The 26,165-nt window shown below is 35.8% G+C and overlaps 1 protein-coding gene across 3 annotated transcripts in view; it reads left to right on the top strand.

The window, feature by feature from the left end:
- LOC111504846 (adenylyl cyclase 78C) overlaps positions 1–26,165 on the top strand; it is a 215,956-nt gene that overhangs the window by 77,139 nt on the left and 112,652 nt on the right. The window contains exon 1 of one of the 3 annotated variants that reach the window (XM_023159555.2): positions 22,268–22,509. The exons of the other annotated variants lie outside the window; for them this stretch is intronic. Within the exon in view, the coding sequence (XP_023015323.2) occupies positions 22,502–22,509 (8 nt within the window). The 5' untranslated portion in view covers positions 22,268–22,501. Of the gene's footprint in view, positions 1–22,267; positions 22,510–26,165 lie in introns of those variants that run through there. 3 annotated transcript variants of the gene reach the window in all.

Below are 26,165 nucleotides of genomic sequence, written 5' to 3'. Positions count from 1 at the left end.
CAAATCAGAAATAGCAGACCATGTTTGGACCCATCAACACAACATCGAGTGGTCCCAAGCTGAGATCTTGCACAGAGAGGAACATTGGTTTAGGAGAAAATTCAAGGAAGCCGCATACATGTTGTCCAACAACGTATTCAGCCAGGCCAGCGTAGAAATACGCAACATATGGAAACCCATCATCAAGCGAAAAATGGCCAACTCCCGCCAAAACGGTCATCTCCAACGGAACCAGTGAAGCGGAAAATGGAAAGCAGGGATAAGTGAAAGTATTTGAACGACCTATAAATATTCATCTCTTGGAGGAATCAGTCCAGTCATCACCCGAAGACGATTGTAGATACTAACAATCGAAACGTCGTGAACTAACGTGACTTGGAATCTCTACACTTTTTATTTTTATTTTCTTTTTTCATTACTTTATTTTTATTTTGTTTCTATTTATTCCATTGTTATATTTTTTACTAGTAGTTTATTTCACTATTATTTCATTTCAGGTTTATTTTGCTTAATATAATTGTTATTTTCAGCTATTCATTTTTAATTATTCTTTTAGTTGTTTCAGGGATTTCAAATAATTTTATATATTAGACAATGGAAGTCCGAACTAGTGAAATTATTCATGAAACATTGTCAATCACCTTCAAACAAATCAGAAAAAACATCGAGCGGTGCTTTTGGCGGTGTTTTCGCATTCTTTGTCGGTGTTTTCGCGTTCTTTGTCGCATATCCCTATTTTAATGGCTCGTTAGCTGCGTCCTCAAGGGATATAGAGGGTAGACATATCTCAATGATTTTGTGGGCGAATTGCAGTCCTATTTGCTTGAGACGACTATGTTGCTTTCTTTGATGTAGCGACATGTTTGCATTCTTGAAATTCTTTTACTCTCAGACAATACTGAACGAACTATAGTTCCTATGTGTGAAAAAAGTATCTCCAATGGATTGCTTTCACGCGACATGTAACAATTCTATTAATCAACTCGAAGTATTTGTATGAGTGTTTGTATAAGAAAATCGATATGATACGAGACATTTTTCTTAAGTAGAAATTTGTGAGAGGGTACAAACATCATTCGTTATACGAACACATACTCATTATCGCTCATCCGTCATTAGACAACATTCGACCAGTCAATATTGACAAACCGTTAACAAGAGAGACATTTATTAAAGCTGCAAATGAAACATGGTTTTCCAGAGGTCTGGCAACCGTCTACGGCGTAGATTCAATTAGTTGATTATGTTTCGCTTCATTAATATCTATACAACTCAATTTATGGGGTTATGAAAATATAGGAATATGTACGGGATCAACCTGTTGTTTTCTTTATTGTGTATATGAGAAAGTTCAGGAAAGTTTATATCCTTAAACTCGCTGTGGGAGTGGGTGTGGGATACTTGCGTTAGTCCGACGTGGATTTATAAAATGTTGCATAACAGGCAGACCGACTGGATCGAGGGTAGGCAACAAGATGCGGAAGAGTTTCTATGCTTTCTTTCGAACTGACTCAATGATGAAATGTTTGAGCTAAAGGACTTGGTTGAATATTGCACTGAAGATGGAAAACCTCTCGTTGACACTGCTTTCAGCAGTGATTCAAACAATGAATGGAACGTATTGGAATCGAAAAAAGAAGGAAATCCAACCAGAAGGATCGATTTCACCAGTACACCGATAAGCGACATCTTCGGGGGACAACTAAAGTCGAGCATTCATCGTACCGGTGGCCACATGACTGAGAATATCCAGCCTTTTCTCACCGTGCTACTCAACATCGAGAAAGTAAAGACTGTCTCAATGTACTCTCTTCAAGAACAGTATAGAGGGGCTGACTTTGTCGAAAACTAGCAATAAGAGCCAAGCGTTGGAGCTTCGACCTTTCTGCTTTGCTCTGCAAACTTCCCGTTATCCTCATATTGCATCTGAAGTTTTTCGAATACACCCACACTGGTTGCCCCTAGACTATCACGGCTTTGAAGTTTGGATTCGATTTGAAAATTGGTTAGAGATTGTTAACGTCGGTAACACAGTCTCCAACAGATAAGAGGTACAAGCTATTCGCCGTCTGCTGAGTTATCGGCTATTCGGCAAAGATGCCAACATTGGACACTACGTGACCGATGCCTTCCACGTCGGCTACAGCTGCTGGCTAAGGTACCATGATTCTTCGGTCAGGACTATGAAGCCTCAGGGAATGCGAGATCCGATCTAAATAATGCCCCCTAGGGAAACAGTAAAAATAAATATCTCAAAGTGAAGAACAATATCTCGATTTAAAGAAATCTTGCTCTTTCAAACTGAGAAACATATTCTTTCAAGTTGAATTTGAATTAACGCTGCTTTTAAGTAAAAAAAAATATTCCACCAAGATTTTGCATACAGTTCAATAGAAATAATCACATTATCTCAAGAGAAGTAAGTATGCATTCTTCAGTCTGAACAAAAGTAATCTCGAAGCAAAACTGTTTTGGGTTTTGAAAGAATGATATGTTTACTTGGTACATTATTTAAATGTCTCCGTATGAGAAATTAATTGTTTTTCTTTGAAGAGAAGCATTTTTCATTGAAACGCTTCTATTTGTATAAATCAAATAAACTCATTTACTTCATCAAAGATGAACTTATAAACTGTCCCTCTTATTTGGATGTATTTAGTTACTTGAATCCAAAGTATCTCATCTGTAATATGAACAGCTATAAGTGGTAAGGAAAGAAACTAAATAATACATTACATATTATGATTGGTTTATTTGAAACAATTGCAAATCATAAATATCATCCTGAAAAAACATGTGATAAAAAACAAAATATAATAGAGAATTAAATTTTCTTCGTTAATCTTCGCTTAAATATCATATTCCAACCGCACACTTTTGAGAGATCATACAGTTATACAAATAACATAAATAAATATTCAATAAGAAAACATATATAAAAGAGGGACATATTTTTGACAAATTGCAAATTAACAAATAAAATGAAATCGAAGCCTATAAACAACATTACAACTCAGACAAGAAAATGAATTAATTTATTAGTAATTTTACACAAATGAAGTTTTTAAAACTAGATGCCATTCTGGTAAATAACATTAAAGAAATCATTATTAAAAAAATCTGCATTCTGCTTTTGTTTATCCACAATTGCCGAGCATCACTTGGATTCTGAAACGAAAGAAGAAATCAGTACATCATCCTTAGCCACTATTACCAATATATAGAAAGATAAAAAATGAAAACAGCAGCCACTTAATCAAAAAATTTTTTTTCTTCAATAAAACACTTTTTAAGTGGGTTTATTCCGTTAACGAACCCAATTGTTGTTGGCATGCGAATGACAACCCTCAAAATTTTAAACTTGTCTCAGGTCTTATTATTTAACATACGATTCCTAGCAAGTTAAAAGGTGCTTAAACATTATTTGATCAGAAATAAATAATCAATTCAAAAGACGTACTTGAGGTACGTCCCTTTGAAGTGGACAGAAGTTCACTTTTCAAAATAATAATTTTGGAACCGTTATAGGAATTCAAAGTGTCGTGTGAGTATTATTAGAGTATCAATGAAAAATATAAAATGTTTCATTAAAAAATGTAACTCATGATCATACAATTAAACTTAAAGGATTATGATTCGCTATTTAAATAACAGCATTCACTGTTTTCACGTTTTTGGAAATTCATATTTCATCTCTAGGGAGTTTGGTAATATTTCTACCTATTTTTTACGTTCCTTAAGGAAATCTATCAAATAATTTCAAGCTGTGTAGGGTATATTCAATTTGTTTCTTTCCAATGGATAACACAAAAACATTTCTGAAGAGATTACAGAAAGCAAAGACGTTTCGGAATTCAACAAATATGTACATGTTGAAATCAGAAAGTGGCTGTCACATATAGAAGCTTTTTATACCTACTGGTGCCTATTTTGTTTTTTTTGTATTATAATTTACTGTCGAAACTATAAGTACCTCTATCTTTCAATAAAAAATTAATTCGGTCTAAGAGAAAATCAAATTTTATTTAGAGAAAATGCTCTTATTTGAAACAAGATAATTTTCGCAAAATGAAGGCAAAATTAAGAGTTGCCGTTAAAGTTTACCACTTTCTCTTCGGTACTACGTATACAACGCGGTACTTACTGATATAGCGGAGTTTTATCCAATTATAAGACTTGCCCAGGAAAATATCTTTCAACTGTGCAAAACCCCAGTCTTGTTAAATCTGTTCCATTATGGTAGATACAAAATAATCGGAAAGAAATTGCACTGCCTACAGACACATAAAACACTTCTTCCTCAAAATCGCAACACACCAACATCACTTTCTAACACATACTGGCGCGTACGCGATGCTTACAACGGAATTCTTCGCTCCCCTCTCACTTAAGAGGGGAATGAAATACTTCTTCAAAAGAAACCCTGTTCATTCTATACAAAATTTCTTTTAATATCAGTCGATCATAATATAGTTTTGTATGTAGATTCATAAAACTGTTGTTATAAACGAATTGAGTTATTTGAAGGGATACACTATTGAATCCAAACAAATACTATGTGTTCAGAACAAGTTGATATTGCTCTCCATTTGAAACAGTTTAGTTTTTCCTTCAAATAGGTGGTGGATTTTGAGATGATATTGTATTTTCTTGATTCAAAATAGTTCATCTTGGCAATGATATAATCAAACGAATGATGTCGTTGGAAGGCCAAGAAATGTGATTTCTTTGTTGAAAAAATTGTGATTTTCTGGTGGAACATGGTGATGTTGGCATAAAGTAATAGTTTTTCCAATAGAGATAAAAATTTCAGTGCAACCTATGATCTTCTTTTAAAGAAATACTTTTTACTGTGGAGATGAGGTTGCTGCAGTTACGTAGGTCTGAGAATTTATTTTTTAAATTACTAGAATTGAACTCAAATGCTTTTTAGTTAACCCTAACCTTCAAAAGTCACTTGTACAAATTTCACAGCTATCGGACTATTAGTTTGTGAGATGGAATATTTTAAGTGGAGCAAAAGTTTGAGGAAAATGAAAACAACGGAATTACGTGACAAAGCATTGCTTCTTGTCCAAAAAAATACTGTTGAAGCCAAGCCTTAGCTCAATAAACATCATTTGGACTTTGCACCAGGCAAATCAACCGTTGCCCAAAGAGGTTGTTATCGACGAAAACATCAAAGAAGTCCACAAAATAATTTTGAATGACCGCAAAGTGTATACATATGTGGCATGGGTAAGTTGTTAGAAATGCTGGACATATCGTGCATGAATATTTGAGTATGCGAAAGCTCTGTTTGAAGTAGGTGAAGTGGCGAGCTCACAATCGATCAAAAACAACAACGGAATGATGATTATGAGCAGTATTTGAAGTGTTCCATCATGAAATAACCCGAATTTATGCGTCGATTTGTTATAATGGATGAAACATGGCTCCATCATTTCACACCAGAATCAGAACGATCGTCATCTGCACGTAGTGAATTTAGTCCAAAGCGTGCAAAGTCGGCTGGCATTGTTATTGTATCAGTATGGAATGCGCATGGTATAATATTCATCGACTATCTTGAAATCGGAAAAACCATCAACAGTGATTATAATATAGCGTTACTGAAGCATTTGAAAGATGAAATCGTGGAAAAATGGGGCCTCATTTGAAGAAACAAAGTGCTGTTTCATCAAGACAATGCACCCTGTCACATATTGATGAAAACGATGGCAAAATTGCGTCAATTGGGCTTCGAATTGCTTCCGCATCCACTGTATTCTCCAGATCTGAACCCTATCTCAGACTTCAAGAAAATACGGTAAATTTTCGTTTTGTGGACACCCGGCGATTTTGAAAAAATTTTTGACTGTACTTACGTATTTTGATGCGTAGATTACGAATCCGAAAGAAAAAAGCGGCGCTCTCCCTTATTTAAAAAGTTACGGCCTTTTGAAGTTCAGAAAAGGGCAACTTTTCAGCCTTCTTTTTCACTAAATAGACTATTTAAAAACACAAGCATTTATTCACTAGGTCACCTTTACACCTTATTCCTCCTTCTTTAACACTTTTCACTTCAATAATCAACATTTTTCTTATAAAAAACTTAATTTAAAAACGAATGCTTCTCCTGGTGACATTATTCTATTTTTAGGTTAGTTACTAGTGACATTTCAGAAAAAAGCGGTTGGTATTTGCCGTCGCCTACTATTTCAAATTCGTAATACACCACCAAAAACCAATTTACGATCTGAAGAATGAAGGTAGAAAACATTTGAATTACTTCAGGAATATGGACTGCATCAGTCGTACCAACCATATCATTAACCTCAAAAACGTAAAATACAGTGATTTGTAACCAAAAAGCAGCTCCGTACATTTTTTAACATTTTTATAAGAAAAATGTTGATTATTGAAGTGAAAAGTGTTAAAGAAGGAGGAATAAGGTGTGAAGGTGACCTAGTGAATAAATGCTTGTGTTTTTAAATAGTTTATTTAGTGAAAAAGAAGGCTAAAAAGTTGCCCTTTTCCGAACTTTGAAGGGCCGTAACTTTTTAAATAAGGGAGAGCGCCACTTTTTTCTTTCGGATTCGTAATCTACGCATCAAAATACGTAAGTACAGTCAAAAAAATTTTCAAAATCGCCGGGTGTCGACATAACGAAAATTTACCGAAAATGCTCGCTGGAAAAATATTCAGTGCTGATGAGGAGGTAATCGTCGAAACTAAGGCCTATTTTGAGGCAAAAGACAAATCGTACAATAAAAAAGGCATGTTCTGTGGGATTTCTTGCTGGATTTTTGTTTTATTTTTTCAAATATCAGCAATATTTTTCAATAGGTGTTAGATACGAGTATGAGAGATAACTGCCGGATCTCCTACTCTGCCCAACAGGTTTTTTCAATATATGAAGAAAAATATATCAGCCTTGCTGCTGGAGTGAGTTGAAAACAAAAGTTGACGATGGTGAAAAAGTTATTTTCCAGACACTTACGTCTTGCCTTCAATAGAAGCAGGTGCGATGAAAGTCCGAAAAAAATCTGTGTTCATAAAATATCTTGGAATAGTGGTGAATAGGTTTTTTTGGTGGGATGAGTGAAAAACAACATTATGGAATCAAGAGGACTAGCACGACTACAAGTTTCGAAGAAGGTTTTGGACATTTCGCACTTGAAAATTATTTATTACCCCTCAACACATTCACTTGTTCCTTACTGAACTCTGCACTGGAAAGGTGTGAATGGCCTGCATCTTGAGGAACATAATGTATTGTAGCGATTCATTTTGAAAATAATTTTTGGGAAAACTTGAGAATATCTAAATACATAAAGCTCGCTTGTATGCTATTATAAATCAAAATTACTGCATTTATAGTCGAAGTAAATGATAGGATGTACTCTTAAAGTTGTCGGCACACTCAAAGGCAAAAAAAACCAATACATAGAAATTAACCGGCTGCGAAATAGTCCATAGTACTATAGAATTGGGTGTTCGTATTTGATAATTTTTACAAACCGAGTTTTATGATTGGCTGAAGAGTCATAAAATTAAATTTCAAGTTATGTTACGGTGACGAATAGAAATCAGAGAATGCGAGGATGGTTAACGCCGTCGTGTTCAGTTCAGGAACTGATCGCGATTTGAGTGTTGAAATTCGATATTGGTGCGGTTATAATTACTTGAAAAAATTTCCAATAGAGATGGTGAACAAAGCGAAAAAGAGATACCAGTGAATAAGATTCGGATTCATTGGAATAGTGAAACAAAGAGAGTATGTTTCAATGTATATAAGAATCTACTTCTCAGGTTTGGTTTCGAGGGAAACAAACTATTACAAGCATTATCAGATTTGACCGGAATTCCTTTCTCAACTGTACGTAAAAAAGTCAAAAACAAACGTTATGAATGCAAGACGCGATGTGATACAGGATTACCATAACTTTAAGATGTTCATCTAATAAAATCATTGAAAAAAACAATAAACGATTATTATAAAAGAAAGAAGACTCCTGCAACTGGAATCATAAGGAAGAAATTGAATACTTCTGGCCATAACTTGAGATGTTGTGACAAAACTCTTCAGAATTGGATAAAGAAACTAGGATTCAGATTTAAAATAATATACAAACGTCAAGCAGTTATGGAAAGCAGAAGAATAGTGGAATTGCGTAACACATACTCAGAATAAATGACGGAATATAGACAAGAACAACGACAAATTTTCTATTTGGACGAAACTTGGTATGACACTCACAACACAGTTACGGAAGGGTGGACTCATGGTTCGAGAATGTCTACGCCTAACATGCCTGCAAACAAAGGGTCGCAACTAATCATTGTGCATCGCGGAGGAAGTAAAGAATGGGTTCCGAATTCTTTGAAATTATGCTGAAAAAAACTTGAGGACTGCAATGTTGATTATCATAAGAACATGGAAGCTAATATTTTCGAGGAGTGGTTTGGAAGTACATTGATCCCAAATTTGGATGCGAATAGTGTAATAGTTCTTGACAACGCTTCCTATCATTCGCGACAGATCATCAAAGTACCGAATAAAAATTCGAGGAAAGATGAAATACAAAGTTTTTTAATGGATAACAATTTATATTTTGAAGATGACTATACCAAAAACCAACTACTTGAAGTTTCACAGACGAAAACATCTGAAAAAGTGTATGCCCTTGAGAGTATTGCTGAAGAGTATGGACACATCATACTGAAACTTTCCCCCTATTTTTGTTTTCAATCCCATCGAGTTAATTTGATAAAAATTGAAACAAAGCATCAGGCGTAAAAATAATTTTCCAAAATTTGAAGGTAATAGAGCTAATTGAAGAAAAAGTATCTGCTATTACCGAAGAAGACTGGCAGAAAAGGATTGAAAAATAATTTTAGATGAAAAAGACTATATGGTATATTCAGAAGTATTTTCAATTATTATCCTGTTATTTGAATTTCTACTTTCCCACTAACCTATATAAACGAAATATTTATATATTACTAGTTGTAGTTGGTAGTTGTAGTACTAATTAGTACTATGTTGCTGTATCGCTGCTGTTCCAATGTTTTGATTGAATCAGAATCAACGAACTTAGGCGTGCGCAGCGTTATAGAACAGTGCCTAAAAAAATGTTCTACTGCGCCATCTAGTGGCGAGTTACAGAAAAATTGATAGCCTAAAAACCTTCTCTATGAAAAATTACTTATACATGTCAAGTTTCATCAAGATCGGTTGAGCGATGTAGAAGTTTATCACTTACCAACCAACCAACTTACCAACCAACAAACATCCATTTTTATATATTAGATTATATATATTTTTCTCAAATAGTTATTGTCATTTTTATATAATCAAAAGTGGGGAACTGTTGAAAGGTAGGTGCACTATATCGTTCACTTAAACTATACGTACTGTACTTGAAAAAAAAACAGTTTTTCGCCTTCAGCTTTCCATATTATACTAGAAAGTCATAAAAATACAGTAGGAATGAATAATAATGTTCACTCTCAACAAAATAGTAATTTACTCGTAATATAACAAGTTTCAATGAATTCTCTAACGTAATGTTGACTCATCCACGTCATAATGGAAGACATGTTGAAATTGTCAGTGCAGTATTTGGCAGAAATTGATTCACTAGTCATTTTAACAAGACCCTCGCAGTTTCCGAAAACTGATTTGATCCTCCTGCCTGAGAGTTCCACCCCAATCTATTTCCATTAAACGTGCAGGGACGTCGGCAAACCAGTTATTCCACGTGGAAGACACAAATCGTTCACACATCATAGACGTGAAACTGGAGCACATTTACGCCTTATTAGTCCAACATAAAATCGATATTTTTGTCGAGGAATTCGAGTGAATCTGACGAGAATTTTTATTATTTTTGACAATTTACTGACGAGGACAGATAGAACCGAGAAAACATTATCCCACATACGCTTCGGGGAAATGTTTACGGATATATAAAGGAAACTTTATTTCCTGTATCTTTTCATACTTTTATACAATTATGTTTGTTATGTTAACTTTTGTGACATGAATAAATCATACGCTAAATAATAAATAAATAAAATTATGTAAGTACTACGACCACGCTTTCACGATGAAAAAATATTTAGAGTACATAACTCGTTATCTGATATATAAAATTCTCATCTCACAGTGTTAGTTGCCATATTTCCCAGAAACGGCTTTGCTGATTTCAATGAAATTTCAATATGTATATTCGGTAGGTTTGAGAATAGGTTCAAATCAGTTTCTCATACCCCTGAATAATAAAGGTGCACCATCTTAACTATTTTTTATAAAAACTCTTCGTTTTCATTTTTTTCTGATGTGGCATTGAAAATACATATAACCTTCCATTTTTACCCTTCTTTCACCAACCTCTATTTTTTGGTAGCCATTTTAGTAATTCACTCATTGTTATTCCCGCCAAGCGTCTACTGCTGACACTTCTCACTCAGTGCAAAGAACGGAGTAGGGATGAGAATGGAGTCGGTTTCCTGGCTCTCTCACACAGTAAGCCTTCTCTCACCCAATATAGAGTTTTTCAAGTCATTGGACGCCACCGCATAATTCACAACTGAAGGTTGGATCGCTCGGTAATTTGAATCCCCCACGGCTGTGCAGCAGCACGAGATAAGTCATTGGAAAATCAATGAAGCACGTTGCCAAAGTCAGCATTTTCAATGGAAAATTACGAGTTGAAAACATATCAATTCTGCGAATCCACGTTGTACCTAAACGTGTGCAATTTCCAATTAGATTAGCATTTGCAATGACTATTGAGTCTCAAGGGCAAATAATGTCTGTTTGTGGCTTGTTTGTGTTAGCTAAACATTGACTAACAAAAAATATTTCACACACTATAACATTGAGGGATCAATATTATATATATTACTTTGTTCATGTAAAAGACAACATAATTCGTACATGGAAAATTTAAACGTTGTCGAGCTTGAAAAATAAGGTTTTTCTAATTTTCAACCAACATTTCCTGAACTATAAGAATTACGGAAAAATGTAATTGTGAATTTGGCTCACCGATTCAATAGAAATTAAACAGTTTTCCCGTGTTTTCACTACTTGGTTCTAACTTCCACAATTTTTCAATAATTCGAGATACAGATGTGGAGGAAATGAAAATCTTTGAGACGATCAAAATTGATCCCTTCGAAAATTTAATTTTGATATCTGCTGTAGTTTCGGAGTTATAAGGGAAATTAGACTTTTTTTATTTTAACCCCATTGCCTATACTATTGTAGTTTTACAAAAACTGTAGTCAATTGTTTTGCACACTTTCATGAGTGGAACGAAAAAGGCCCAGTAAACTTTTTTTGGTAACATATCATGTAGCTCATTTATTAATACAATTTTAACTATAATATATTGATTATAGTTTGCAAAAGAAAGATTTCAACTTTCTACTTCTTCATCATCATACAAAAAAATGTGGGAAAAAGGTGGGACGGTAGCCAGGTGGGTTGACGAGGGTGGTTTGCTCCACTCACTCAATCGACCGCTGTGTGAACCGGTGGTTCAAACCACAAGGCCGGACGATCAATTTTCACTTCCTATCGTCCAACTTGTGTTATGAATCACACGTTGAAAGGTAAGGCCTTGTTAGTCTTTAGCTTGCATTAGTTTCTACTTTTGAAAGTTGTCGTTTGCTGGTTTGCTGGCGACAGTTGGTTAACGGAAAAACCTTTCTTTCCCCAAAAATTTGTACCTCCTAAAAATGCACCCCTTTCAATTTATCCTACCTTGCATTGAGAAACTCCCAACGGAATCGTTCATCATTATTATATTCTATTTGTGGTATATAGCAAGCTTCACATGTATGGAATCGTTATGAACTTTGAAAAGTTAGTATATTCAACGTTGTATTATCAAATTGTATTTACATTTTGGCGAACCCGCCAGTAATAATTGGCGAACTTACCAAAATTCAAAAATCGACATATTCACTAAAAATCGACCCTATTCACGAAACTCATGGAAGGAAAATTTCGTAGAAACGTTTGCTTCACACAGTCGACCTGGATCGCGTCACTTGGGGATGACAACTTATTGCTTGCGGAGTTTATTTGCAGTTGTCGCCGAAATAATTTGGATCTATTACTTTCTCTTCGTCCGTGTTCAGGTTAGTTTCTCCTGAATTAGGAGAAATAGGTTTATCATTACAGTTTTTGAGGTGAAATGTGTGATATTATTCTCAAGAAAAAGTATCAGGCTGGTACACTTTTTCATTTTCCAACATGGTGTGCAAAGTAGACATATTAGAGATATGAATACATTTTGAAAAAGAATGACAATGAATGACAAATTGCACGAAAAAAAAGGGTAATTTGGTGAAGGAGAGGTGGACGCGAATTGGATAAAGAAATGTCAGAGATGAGAACATGTTTATATATATATTTTTTTTATTTCAATAAACCGCATCAACCCTTTGGGTCATTAGCGGTGGAGTTGATAAATAACATTTATAACTTCCTAATTAAATCTGAAGTGTGTAAAAATGGAATGATTTTGTTACTATTACTATAGTCTAACATTTCTTTCAAGTTAGGGGATATCTTAAATGTGTCTCTCTCAATTTGAAATAGAGGGCATTGCACTATAATATGCTACTCAGCCCAACACTTTTTCTTATAGCACTCAACGACTTCATTGTGTCCATGAAAAAACCAGTCCAAGCAAGACTCTATGCAGACGATCTAATAATATTCGCTAAAAGTAGAAACATTGATGCCCTGGGAACCACTTTACAGGATCAGATACATTCGCTCGAAACATGGTCTAAGACTACAGGATTTAACTTTTCCCCTGATAAAACGAAATGCATATTATTCTCGAAAAAGAAGACAGTAGAGAGACCAACAGTCACGTTATTCAACATAAACTTGACTTTCACGGACAACATACAATTTTTAAGGATGATATTCGACCAACAGCTCAACTGGAAAGCACACATCAAACATCTCACTCTTTTGTGTCATAAAAAGCTCAACCTTTTGAAATACTTAGCCCATAAACAATGGGGTGCAGAGGGATTGACCCTTCTCACTCTATATAGAGCTCTCATACGTTCCAAGATTGATCATGGTTGCATTGCCTATGCCTCCGCAAAACCATCAGTACTGAAACCTTTGGATAGCCTTCATAATTCAGCTTTACGCACTATCCTAGGAGCTTACAGAACCACTCCTATTGCAAGATTGGAATGTGAAATCGGAGAACCATTCCTACAACACAGAAGACAACAATTAGGCATATAGAAACACAATAACAACACGCTTTCTATCAGCATACGAACAACCAAGAACCGACCCACCTTTCTATGAGAGAATTCGAAGGTACATGAGGCCACTTCAAATGCAGATATTCCCCCCTCTCTACCCCATGAACCTAAAAACCCCTCCCCCTTGGCAGATACACCAACCAATCATCAACACCCACCTATCCCAATTCAATAAAAACAACACAAACACACAAATTATAATCCACAACTTCCGTGAAATCCTACAACATCATGAAGAATTCATGGAAATTTACACAGATGCATCCAAAACAGATTCTGGAGTAGGAGCAGCAGTTGTTACACCTGAGACTACCCTAACCTATAAACTACCGGAAACCAATACGATTCTCACAGGGGAACTCTTCGCAATCCTCCAAGCGCTACGATTCGCTAAATCGAGCCTATCTAAGAGGTTCCTGATTATAACAGATTCCTTAAGCTCTCTACAAATACTTCGTCGAATATACATAAACCATCAGACTGATTAAAAGAGAACTTTTTATCATCCAATCATTGGACAAAGAAATAATATTATTTTGGGTTCCGTCACATATAGGAATAACTGGGAATGAATCGGCCGATAAAAGTTCTCGAGAAGCAATCAATAACCCGAACATGTTTATATTGAAAGGGGTATATTTTTAAAAGAGAATAATTTTTCCAGAAAGTAAGGTTTTGGCTTTGGAAAACAAGTACTTTTCCGGCTAATAGCATGCTGTTCATTGAACTCATTTATGCATTATAGAATTTCCCATTTCACGTATGATATGGGTCGTATTTTTCAAAAAATGTTTACTATTTCCTGATATCAGTAATTGATTTGAAGTAACAATGGGTCTGAAAGGAACATACGGTTTCTGAATTCTCATAAAATAAGAGAGGTTTACAGTTGGAGGTACTTCAAAATTATTATCTAAATGAAAGTGTGCAATTACATTTCTCTCATACCCATTCAATTTTAATTCTTCATAGATTATAGACAGCAAGAATCCAGAAAAAAATATTTTTTGATATTCATTAATACTCTCTTTCACAATTACCCGACGGAAACGAGAAATCGCTATAGGAAATTTTTTTGAGCTCATGAATATTTTCAAAAATTTCCGGATATTAATTTGACCTCGCGTGGTAATCGAATTGTGGTGGAAACTCAAAAATTTTTAAAATTTATTTTTCCATTCTCAACAATGCAAATCATTTTCTTCATCAAGTCACCAGGGAAACATAAAATGTGTTGTCGACTTGATTGTTGAGTTTCCATGGTAACTAAGTATTTTTTTACCCATTGTAGTTGCAAGTGAATAGAATTTCAAGATATAAAATAGTATGTTCTTCAATTTAACATAAGTTTCGAGTAACTACAAGTGGTAGAAAATTGTTTTTTATCGTTTTCATTAATGCGCGCATTAATCATAGGAGGCTGTGATCATTGTATTTTGAAAGTTTAAAACATCGAAAAAACTCGTGTTTTGTTGCAACAAAGAATATTGCACAGCCAGTAAAACCAACAAAATTCTTTGTTTAAAAATTGAATCGATTTGAAAATCACACTATATGCAAAATATGCGTGAAATTGTCTGATGTAATGATCAATCATCGTGCCATGACTTATTTACTCGCATTAATAGAGGATTGTGGCTCCAACTTGAAGAAAGAAAATTTATTCCGAATTGTCCACGAATATTTGCATCTAAACTACGCAAAATTGAAAGTACTGAATGGGGAAAAGGTGAATAGATTAGTGTAGACGTAGACACTCAATTGAAAACATTCATAGTCCTGCATTCTCGCCATTAAGAAGAGAGGAGGTATCCGAAGATAATAGAAAACATCTTAGCTTTGTAATTAAAATATATCAAAACTAAATATTACGTGAACAAATAAAAACCAAGGCACAGAAGCAGAAATCAGAAAACTACCGGATGAAGAATAAATCAGGATTGCAGCCTCAAAGAGCTTGAACTCTGATGAGAGCATCATGATACTTCCAGCAGACAAAGGAAATGCCAAGGTGATTCTCAAAACGGAAGAATATAACAACAAAATTGAAGAACTAATAGACCCGGCAAACTATCGCATACTTCAACGGGACCCAAGCAATCTAAGTTAAGGAACGTGAACAAAATTATTAGATCTTCCTCACTGTCGGAAACCACACAGAAATCCATTCTTAGAACTGAAGCTGTTCCACCTAGGCTCTACGGGCTTCCGAAAATACACAAAACCAACATGCCACTGAGACCGATAGTCAGTACCCCGGGCTCTCCGACCTACCACTTGGCGAGACATCTGGCCTCGCTCCTACAACCTCAGGTGGGAAAGACCAACTCCTACGTCAAGGACTCGACAGACTTCGTTGGTAAAATTAGGGGCTTAACGCTGGAGCCGACGGATATTCTGGTCAGCTTCGATGTGGTGTCCTTTTTTGCCAATGTCCCACTGGAAGACTCTCTGAGGGGGTGAGCCCACGTGTTCCCGAATGACATCGTCGAACTCTTCAGAGTATGTCTCACAGGAAGTTACTTTCAATGGAGGGAAAACTTCTATGAGCAACTAGATGAGGTTGCGATGGGGAGTCCAATTAGCCCAGTGATAGCAAATTATTTCATGGAACGGTTTGGAGGAAAAGCGTTAGACACTTTTGAATTGAAGCCGACCTTGTGGCTACGTTACGTGGATGACACCTTCGTCATCTGGAAACATGGAAGAGACGCCCTGAACTGTTTCCTAATCCACTTGAACGCCCAACACCCTAGCATAAAATTCACCATGGAGGTTGAGCAGCACCAACGGATAGATAGTAGAACGATGTGGTACCAGACTAATCCACAAAGTGTATCGAAAACCCACACACACACAGATAGATACTTGCACGCACTATCGAACCACCATCTTAGCCAAAAGAGAGGAGTCATCTCCACTCTAATGGAACAGGCTCGGAGACTATGCCTCCGAGATCAGGAAAGCCATTAAACCGAAGAGCACCACGGTTCAAAAAGCCAAAAAGGATCAGATGGTTGCACGCGCACCGTTTATCCCTATGGTCACGGACAGAATTGAAAAACTATTGGATAAACACGACATCGACACAGTCTTCAAACCCACGAGGAAGATACAACAAAGCCTCAGGTCGGTTAAAGACAAAAGCGACCCATTATCAGCGGCAGGGGTCTATCGCATACCGTCACTTGTGGGAAGGTGTATATCGAAAACACCAAACGATCCATGGGAACAAGACTGAAAGAGCATAAAAGGAACTGCAGACTAGGCCAAGCGGACAAGGCAGCTGTGGCAGAACACGCGCTTAGTGAATGAGACCACATAATTTTGTTTGAAAACACAGAACTAATTGTCCTCAACTAGGGATACTATAGCCGACTGGTACGGAAGGCAATAGAGATCCACAAATACACGGAGAATTTCAACAGAAAAGAGGAAGCGGTGAACCTAAATCGAATATGCAACCCCATTTTAAGGAAATCGAGAATAACGAACGGAATGACAAGAGGCAGCAAGATTGTTAATGTTCCAGGTTCAAGTACAGGTACAAGTATAGGCATAAGTGCAGGTACAAGTATAGATACAAATACAGGTACCAATACAACTGATTATCTGACAAGGCATAAATACGCTTTACGAAGCCTAAAAAGTTAGTCATCGGACAGCAAGCCATGTTGATTAAACTTCTGAAGAAGCTAGCCATTCGCGCCAGCGAAACGTCAGGAAGAAATTCCAAAAATACATGGCTTTCAAACTTGAAAAACAGTGACTCTGAAAACCTCAGCCGCGAAAGTCTAAACCATTTTGTCAAAAACCAATCTGTCAAAAATGGTCTCTTATTGTAAACGTCAAAACATTTTCAGTATAATTCGCTGTTGGGTATCCCTCGAGAAAAAAATTCCTCTATAATACCTCTTTTGCCATGGTGATTTGTCAAAATAACGTATTTTGATTGGTTCAAAATTACAGGTGTGGAATTTTTCATTCAATTTTTTATCAATTTACATGTGACAACCTATCACAACGTTTCAGGAACCATAAGGATATCATTACTTTGTTCATAATCGCAATTATTCGTTTCCTATACGATTAGTCTCAATCCGCGATAACAAAGCTCTCAGCCTATCATTATCAATCATGTAGGTATACGACAAATTTGCGTTAATCTCATCTTGTTATGCCTGCTGATACAAAGCATGACATGTTACGTATGACGTTCGTTCCGGGGTTTGTCTACCCACCCCGGAACAAGCGAATTGTTGACGCGATTATAATTTGATGAAACAATTTCCAGCTCCAACCTTAGCGAATACCTCGTCTTGCGAACAGCGCTAATAAAATAACTGGCATGCTCAAGATATAACGAAGGAGATTATTTGTTCGAATGTACCGGAAGAATTGCTCACACGAATGGTTGTGACTTTTGTTGGAAACCTTGAGCGAGGAATTCCAACACAACGTACGAATGTCCTACAAGATATACGAGGTTGGTTTGAAAATTATTGACAGTTACTTATCAAAATTTCAGCCATTTTGGATGCGCAGTTGTTATTTAACAGTCGTTTGAGTGATGAAGTGAGTGTTTTCATGAAAATGGACAAAATCGAGTATCGAGCTGCCATTAACCCTGCTTCCGATATGTGAACTTTTGTAACATTTGTAGACACGTGAGGTGTGTGAGACCCCAATTAACATTTTTTGAATTGTAACATAGTTGATATGAGAATTCTATACTGTAATATCTCTTTTTGCAATAAAATAATTTTCGATTTACCAAAACAAGCCCCATATATGAGGTCGCCTGTGAGGGATAAAGGATCAGATTAGAAAAAAAATTGATCATCATAAATTCTTGAGTGCATCAGATTGAGGTAGGGTGAGTTAATTACCTGCTAAAAAGTGTATATTCCAGTAATTTGACAATCTGAGAGTGACGTAAAGAAAGGGGAGGACAGCAAAGTTGTAAAAAAAATTACATTTCGACATTTTCGAGCGTAGCAATTTTTTTTTTTATTTTGAAGGAAATAATTCAAGGATAACGAAAAATATATAATCTGATGATAAAGTTCAATGCATGCAGCTGTATGATACCTATATTTCCCTCTCCGAGTTTCTATTCGTCTATTCCCTATTCACTTTTTCTCTATCTATTACTCTCTCACTCCGTCTCCACTCTGAATTATGTTGCCATGACGCCATCACAGCTGATCACAGAGAATCGTTCGTGATGAAGATGATGATTAATTTATCAATTAATTGATGGATGTAGCCGTTACTACGTGATAGGAAATCATAATGAAGCAAAGATAAATTAAAATTTCTATGTTTTTTACTACTTTTATTCGTAACTAACGTTACTGCAGTTTCGTCCTATAAGGACATTTTCAAACTTATATATTGTATAAGTTTGGAAATGTCCTTATATATTGTAACCTTAGTTACAAATGAAAGTAGTAAAAAACATAGAAAGTTTCATTTCTTTTTTCTTCATTAATTAATCAATTGATTATAGTAAATTAATTATTTTCTTATAAATATTATAAGTATTCTACTTGAAAAACACACACTTATTCATTTGCATGCTATTTCCTGAGCTTTTCAATTATTTGAGTTCAATGAATTGAAAAAAATATTAAAAACATATTATTTTTGTCAGATTAAGCGAATCCCTCTAGATAATCGTCAGATTATGAGACAGCACGTCCAAAACATATAGATGAACCATATATATCTTGATCTGACGCGCTTGAGTATTTTAAAATGGCGAATTTTTTGCATATTATAATAATGGCCGCGAGTTTGCGTCAGATCGAAATCGTCAGATTATTGAATGAGAGCTTTTTTTGTTGCACTTAACACTCCCTTAAAAAATCTGACGCTCTCGTTGATTTTTTTTTCTTTTCACTTATAACCCTTACGTTCAACCACCCACATCATGCAAACGATCAGATTAACATACCAATATTATTAAAGATACGTAGGACATTGATGCTATCAATATGTGACGCGCTCGAGAATGTCCATGCAACAGTATTTTTTTACATATTTAAAAATCTATAGCCGCTGCCCCCACCACCGATGAAAAGGTATATATCATTTTCTTCTTCTTATCATCTAAGCTTTGCAACCTAATATGTCTCAATAGTGCTCGAGTAAATCCCCATTTTGCATCGTGGGCTCCCCTGCTACTGAGAACTACAAGTCAACTACGCTGTCTGTTCATAAAATAATGCGAATTTTAATTTTTCTCAAAAAATAATAATTTATTCGTAAATTAGGAATCACACGTTAAAAGGTAAGACCTCGTTATTCCTTAGCTCGCACAAATTTCTCAACTTTTGAGAGTTGTCGTTCGTATGGGGGCGACAGCTGATTAACGGAAAAATATATTTGAAACAGATTTTTAAACAGATTTATATTTTATTCCCTTCAAAAAAGTTATTCTCAGGTATATTACATTTATGCTACCGTTTTTTTCGATCTCCGAAGTATTTCTGGTATGCACTTTTTGTCTTTGAACTCTCTAGGCGATTCGGTTATTATCTCCTCAATCGTCGCAAAACGCCATCTTTTCATGGGTCTCCTCAATCTTGAAATGAAATGAAATGCTTCATTATTAATTATATATATATTGTATATTAGGATACATCCTAATATACAACAATGATAGTAATGTTAACATTAATATACATATAAATATGCAATAATACAAAAAACATCTATTTATATTTGTTAATAAGTAGTCTTACCTACGATAATTGAAAATACAAAAAAAATAAGAGATGAAAAAATATCACGTAATACCTTAATGGTCTCTTAAATGGTCTAATAAATTTCTTTTGAACAGAATAAGACTGTTAGAAGACTTTGATATGATTTGAATTTGATTATTAAAATTTACAAATGTTTCAAAATATGCTTCTTGGGAACACGGTGAACACGGGGTGGCGGAGGCATGATTACGGTGTTGTTGTAGCCAAAAAATCACGAGCAAGCAATGACGAGTGAGCAGGTGTATCATCGTGATGCAAAAGCCATGAATTGTTTTTCCACGATATAGGATGTTTGAAGGTCGACTCTTTCAGTTGTATTGCCAATTGCATATGCAGGACATTTTCTGTGAAGATTCCTGCACTGACGCCTGTCTGATATAATCCAACGCCCTTCGTGGTATTAGCCAGGGGAGTAGTTGTTTTCTGATAGGCGTCAGTCCATTAAACCTACTGTGTAGGTATATAGAGACTGGCTTGAACGTTTGAAGTTCCATTTGCTTTAGATTTGTTTACTGCCAGTCTTCAAGCATAGCCCATTGACTAATAAGAAAGTTTTTATTCCTTATTTAGAGGAATCGGGCAAATTACGGATGTGCAGTTGGTTAGTACCTCGTCCACTAGATGGAGTGACATTTTTGGTGTTCGCTCCAACTTCGGAAGAGGAATGAAATACTCTGAAAGAATTCCGATTTTCAATTGTGGAATATCATTGACTTTAGGTCGATGATGGTCACTATCTTGCACTGATGAGTGGCTAATAAGCCCGAAACCGGTCTGCAAGTGTGCCCGTTCCATAATTGAAGGTCGATTCTTTCAGTTGTATTGCCAATTGCATATGCAGGACATTTTCTGTGAAGATTCCTGCACTGACGCCTGTCTGATATAATCCAACGCCCTTCGTGGTATTAGCCAGGGGAGTAGTTGTTTTCTGATAGGCGTCAGTCCATTAAACCTACTGTGTAGGTATATAGAGACTGGCTTGAACGTTTGAAGTTCCATTTGCTTTAGATTTATCCCAGAATATTTTTATTGACTTGTGTACGAGATAGCATGTATTTCTGCTTAAAATACGGTCGCAGGAGCGGAACTCCTGATTCATTTTGCTCTTTTAATCATGATTTTGAGAAACTGCAAAATGCTATCAAAACATATTCATTTAGTGTTTGCATTAACGAAACCTTGGAATCTCCTGGAATATTTCATTTCCAATCGAAATTAAACTCCCATGGTTTGGATTGAATCAACTTACCGTATGAATGTTCATACGTCTATTTCGGTGACATAAAGTAATCATGTCATGAAAAAAAGAGTGTTTCGTCTTGTGATGTTATTCAAAACATTCCTGATGAAACAGAAACAATGACTTATGTCAAAACACCAGAACGACAGCACTCTTCTCGATGCATTTTCCACCAAAAAAGTTGGCGTCTTTAGTAGCTGAAGTTGATTAATTCTGACTCTAATGTGGACTCTATTTATAGCTATTTATGACTACTTTATAGCTAATTTCACTTCCACACACATCAATGATTTCGAGTAGTAACTCGAGGGAAATAGCCTTTAGAGAGTTCCAGCTCATTCAACATAGCGGATCATATAGAGATAAAAATGTGCCCCTTGGAATGGGACCTTCGTCACTGTTCATCGTTCTCATGCCACACTTTGCTATTTCTAGACTTCCAAAAGCATTCAAAAATCTAGTATCATATACCGATCTTAACTATTTCAGACAGTTTTCCTTTATTTTATGGCCGTTCCCCCAAGTGTGCGACACCGGAGTCAGGCTTCGTGTTCTATGAAACGAATTTCAATAGCTCGCTTAGTCTGACAAATGTATCGTATACATATCGACTCCAAGTCCGTGGAAAAACACCTAACTTTCCTTTGTAAGAGATCATTCAGTATCTTTATGGTAATTCAATTCATCCAGCGATAGTAAGCCACTCGCATCGATCGATAGATATATATTGTTCACTGAAGTGTTCGTTCTGAAAACAAACAGCATCAGAACTTTACTAAATTCAACATGTGTATTATGAGGGTGATAACGTTATCATCAATCAATACCATATGGCCGAAATTATCACCCTAAAACACTCAAATTGCCTGTTGCGACATAACAGGTATTTACATGTGTCAGATTGATGAAATCACAAATAAAGAGGGTTATTTCCTGTGGTGATCTCCACATGTTTATCCTGAGCAAAGTGTATGATCATATAGAAATAGCTACGAATTTTACGTATATTTAGATGGTAATCTAAAGTGAAGGATGTTGTTGGAATAAAGTTAGTTGAAAAATGTTGGAGAGCAGCTAATGAAGAACAAATTCCAGTGATAAATTGAATTTTCACAAAGACAATTGGTGAGCTTACTTGTGAGTGGTATTAGTGATTCAGTTGATGAAGTTTCGGCATTAATCAAACCACAAAATGAAAAGGTAATACATTTTTGTTGCACATCTAAACTACTTGGATATCGCCAAAATTCCTTAGGATAACTTCCAAAAGGAATCAAATAATTTCAGAATAGATTTTGAATCATAGAGAAGGGAGAAAGATGAGGTTTTTTCAAAGGGGGGATGTAATATTTCTATATCACCTTCCAGGATCCAAGATCACTCTGTTAGCGGTTCAAATTTCGAAATATTTAGATAATCGGACGATGAGACTTTTAATTCAAAAATGTCTACTCACAGGACCTTACAAAAATGAGCAGATGAGGAGGGTTCTTTTCTGTCTTCCCAAAGTACTGCACCTTCATGGGCACATAATCGTTCCATTAAACTTGTTCTTGATTCGTACAGGTTCTTTATTGAATGTTCTCATAAAGTAATGAGCAATACATGTTAATAGGGAACTTTTCTCGGAAGTCAATGAGGACAACCATCATCCACCGCTTAAACTAGAGTTTACGACAAGAAGGTTAAATTATGTTTCTGCTCTTCGTCCTAACAACTGTCGAAAAAATTATCATTATCTTCTGGATGCTAAGCCATTAGGGCCATGAATGAAGAAGTAGATTTTGCAGCTGCAAAATCTGCTTACCATGCATCAATTGAATCACATATAGGTTATGGAATTGCTTTTTGGGGTGGATACAATAAAAGTTCGATGAAGATAGTTCAGGTTGTGCAAAAAGAGTCATTAGGGCCCTCTGCAGAATTGGGAGCCGAGTTTCATGAAAAATATGTTTCAAAAAGCACCAGATCTCTGTTTTCATTTTGCAAACTTCAAACTTCATTATCAACTCACAATACCCGATCTTCCCAACAATTTGAATTTTATGTTGCATATACACTAGAGTAGTCTTGTTAAAGACTATATAACGGCTTGAAAATATTCTTCCACTACCTTCCATCACGAATCACGCAAATAGAGAATTATAACAAATTCAAGACTGGTGCTGAGGTTTTACTCTATGCTCATCCTTTCAATAATTCGAATGAATACTTTTTTTAGCTGATTTCTCCAAACGAATGCATTTTTCATATATGTCATTGCTCAATTATGGCACGTGATGAAACAAAATATTTATACAGGGTGTTTCTAATTCGATCCTCACCATTGGGATCTCGGAAACTATGAGAGATACGAAAATGATTAAATTGGGGCAAAGTTGCGCATCTACTTGACTAACAATATGCCGTTGGGAAAGTTCTGAAATTCCGAATATATCCGGAGATATCCGGAAAAAACAGAAATTTCGGAAAGTGGTTTTTCTGGCTTCATTTTTCGAAGGATTCGAAAATGAATTGCACTTCCACGTTACCACTTTTTCCCTGCTACATAATGGTGTTTTCAGATTTGCTATCCGGCGTTTCGTCTTCCGGCCACCATCATCAACTTTATTTTTTCTTATGGGCGCCATTTTATGAGTTCTGAAATTCCGAGTATATATGGAAGAAACATTTAGTGTTTGCATTAACGAAACCTTGGGAACTTCTGAAATATTTCATTTCCAATCGAAATTAAACTCCCATGGTTTGGATTGAATTCATCTCTGTTTCTCTGTACTGGTAAGTCCTAGGTAGCTGAAATTTGGTATATAGATGCTTTTTAAATCTTAGATGCGCATTAAGGAATAATTTTCAATTATTTCAACTGGGGCGTTCCCAGTGGGGATAAAAGGGGTGCGTTTACATATGGAAATTACCTTTTTCTACGGATGCCATACAATGTGCCACTTCTCTCATCGCTTTCATACGTTCAAAACGAAAGATCACTGCGTGAGAAATATCCGCTATTACAGTGAGAAATAATTTCTCACTGTTATCACGATAACACGATATTGTTTGCAATAATTTGCTACTAAGCACATCAAGAGCAAAATATGAAATTGCTTACAGAAACTGGAAATACCAAGGACTGGAAAGTCAAGGTAAATTCTTGTTCCGAAAACACCTTGTTAGTTTATTTTGAAGAGTTTTCAAGAAGATTGAAATCATCAACATTATGGTCTCACTATTCGATGCTGAAGAGTACCTTAATTATTAAAAACTGTGTTGATATATTGATATACGTAAAACTACGTGCATTTTTAAGATGCAAATCTGAAAAATATGCTCCAAACCAGTTGAAAACATTAACTTCTGAAGAAATTCAACAATTTTTAAAAGATGCACCTGATGAAAAGTATCTGCTGATAGAGGTATGAATTGAAAATATTTAAATTGTTATCGAAAAATGATTGTTTGGTTTTGATTTCAGGCTGCTTTAGCTATTGGCCTTACAGGGCATTGCCGTTGTGATGAACTTCGAAAATTAAAAATTGATGACATGGAAGATCTTAATTCGACCCTTTTAATAAAATTACCCGATACTAAAACCAAGGTTCCTAGAAATTTCACAGTCACGGGAGAATTCTACCAAATTTACAAAAAATATGTGAAGCTTCGACCATGCACAAATGAAACACGTTTTTTTTTCAAATGACAAAAATAGCAAATGTACGAAACAGCCTGTGGGGATAAACGAATTTAGCACCATGGCGAAAGAAATAGCGAAATTTTTACAATTACCGAACTCTGAATTATATATTGGCCACTGTTTCCAAAAGTCATCTGCGACTAAAGCAGGGGCAGATCTTTTAACTTCAAAACGCCATGGGGGTTGGAAATCCAACAATGTTGCTGAATCTTATATCGACAACTCCATAGCTAACAAAATGAAAATTTCAAAAAGTATAGTAGGATCCATTCAGCCTCCAGCGCCATTGGAACCTGAACACAACAATACTGTGGAAGCTCAGTACGTTTCCCCATCAACTTCAACTTCGACCGCAGCTAATATTTCAATTACCGAAAACATGTTGAAACAAAACGACCTACCAGGAATCACTGTACAAAATTGTTCAAATATAAGTGGTAATTACCATTTTAAATAAAATATGAAAATGAATCAATGACATACAAGTATTATTATATATGTATTTGTAGAAAAAGTACAGTGTACAATGCGTGAGAAAATGACAAATTTCTTACTTTCTTGATTTGCGGCACTCGTCTTCGGCTCGTGCCATTAAACTTCTGCGCTCGTGAGAAATATGTCGTTTTTCTCACTTGTTGTACAATATACTATTTCATCACTGGTTCTCCGTGTCGCTATATTTTCGGAAGCTAAAATTTTGTATATAAGTGCATTTTATGTTGTAGATATGCAATTAGTAAGGGACGCCAGTCGCGGGGAAAAAGTTGCGTTCATTAAATAAAGTTTCCTCTTCATCACTGTTTTTCCATACCGGTATATTGTATGTAGGTTCGTTTTTTATTGTAGATGAGCAACAAGGATTGATTTTCAAATATTCTAACTGGGGCGCAAGCCGCGGGGAAAGAGGCGCTTTTTCCAATTGGAAAATGTTGCACCGGTGCTTGATGGTTTCACTTCAGCTTTCTGCCGGCATTAGCTGAGCTCCGGAATATGTTTATTATGCTGACTCGCACCAGGAGTATGTATTTGTGGAGTTACTTCCGGACTTTGTCTGCAGGTGGCGCAGTGGTACATCCCAATGAATTAACTGCAGGCAGAGCTTATGACTAGTTGGAATGAGTTTTCTTTTTTTCGGGATATTCAGTCCACTCCTTCTGAAGTAACCCAC

Source organism: Leptinotarsa decemlineata, unplaced genomic scaffold (genome assembly GCF_025532065.1).
Source record: "Leptinotarsa decemlineata unplaced genomic scaffold, Ldec_3_MD MMD2_tig00000008_RagTag_RagTag, whole genome shotgun sequence".
Taxonomy (NCBI): Eukaryota; Metazoa; Arthropoda; class Insecta; order Coleoptera; family Chrysomelidae; genus Leptinotarsa; species Leptinotarsa decemlineata.
The sequence above is the reverse complement of the archived record's forward strand: the minus strand, read 5'-3'. Positions and strand labels throughout refer to the sequence as shown.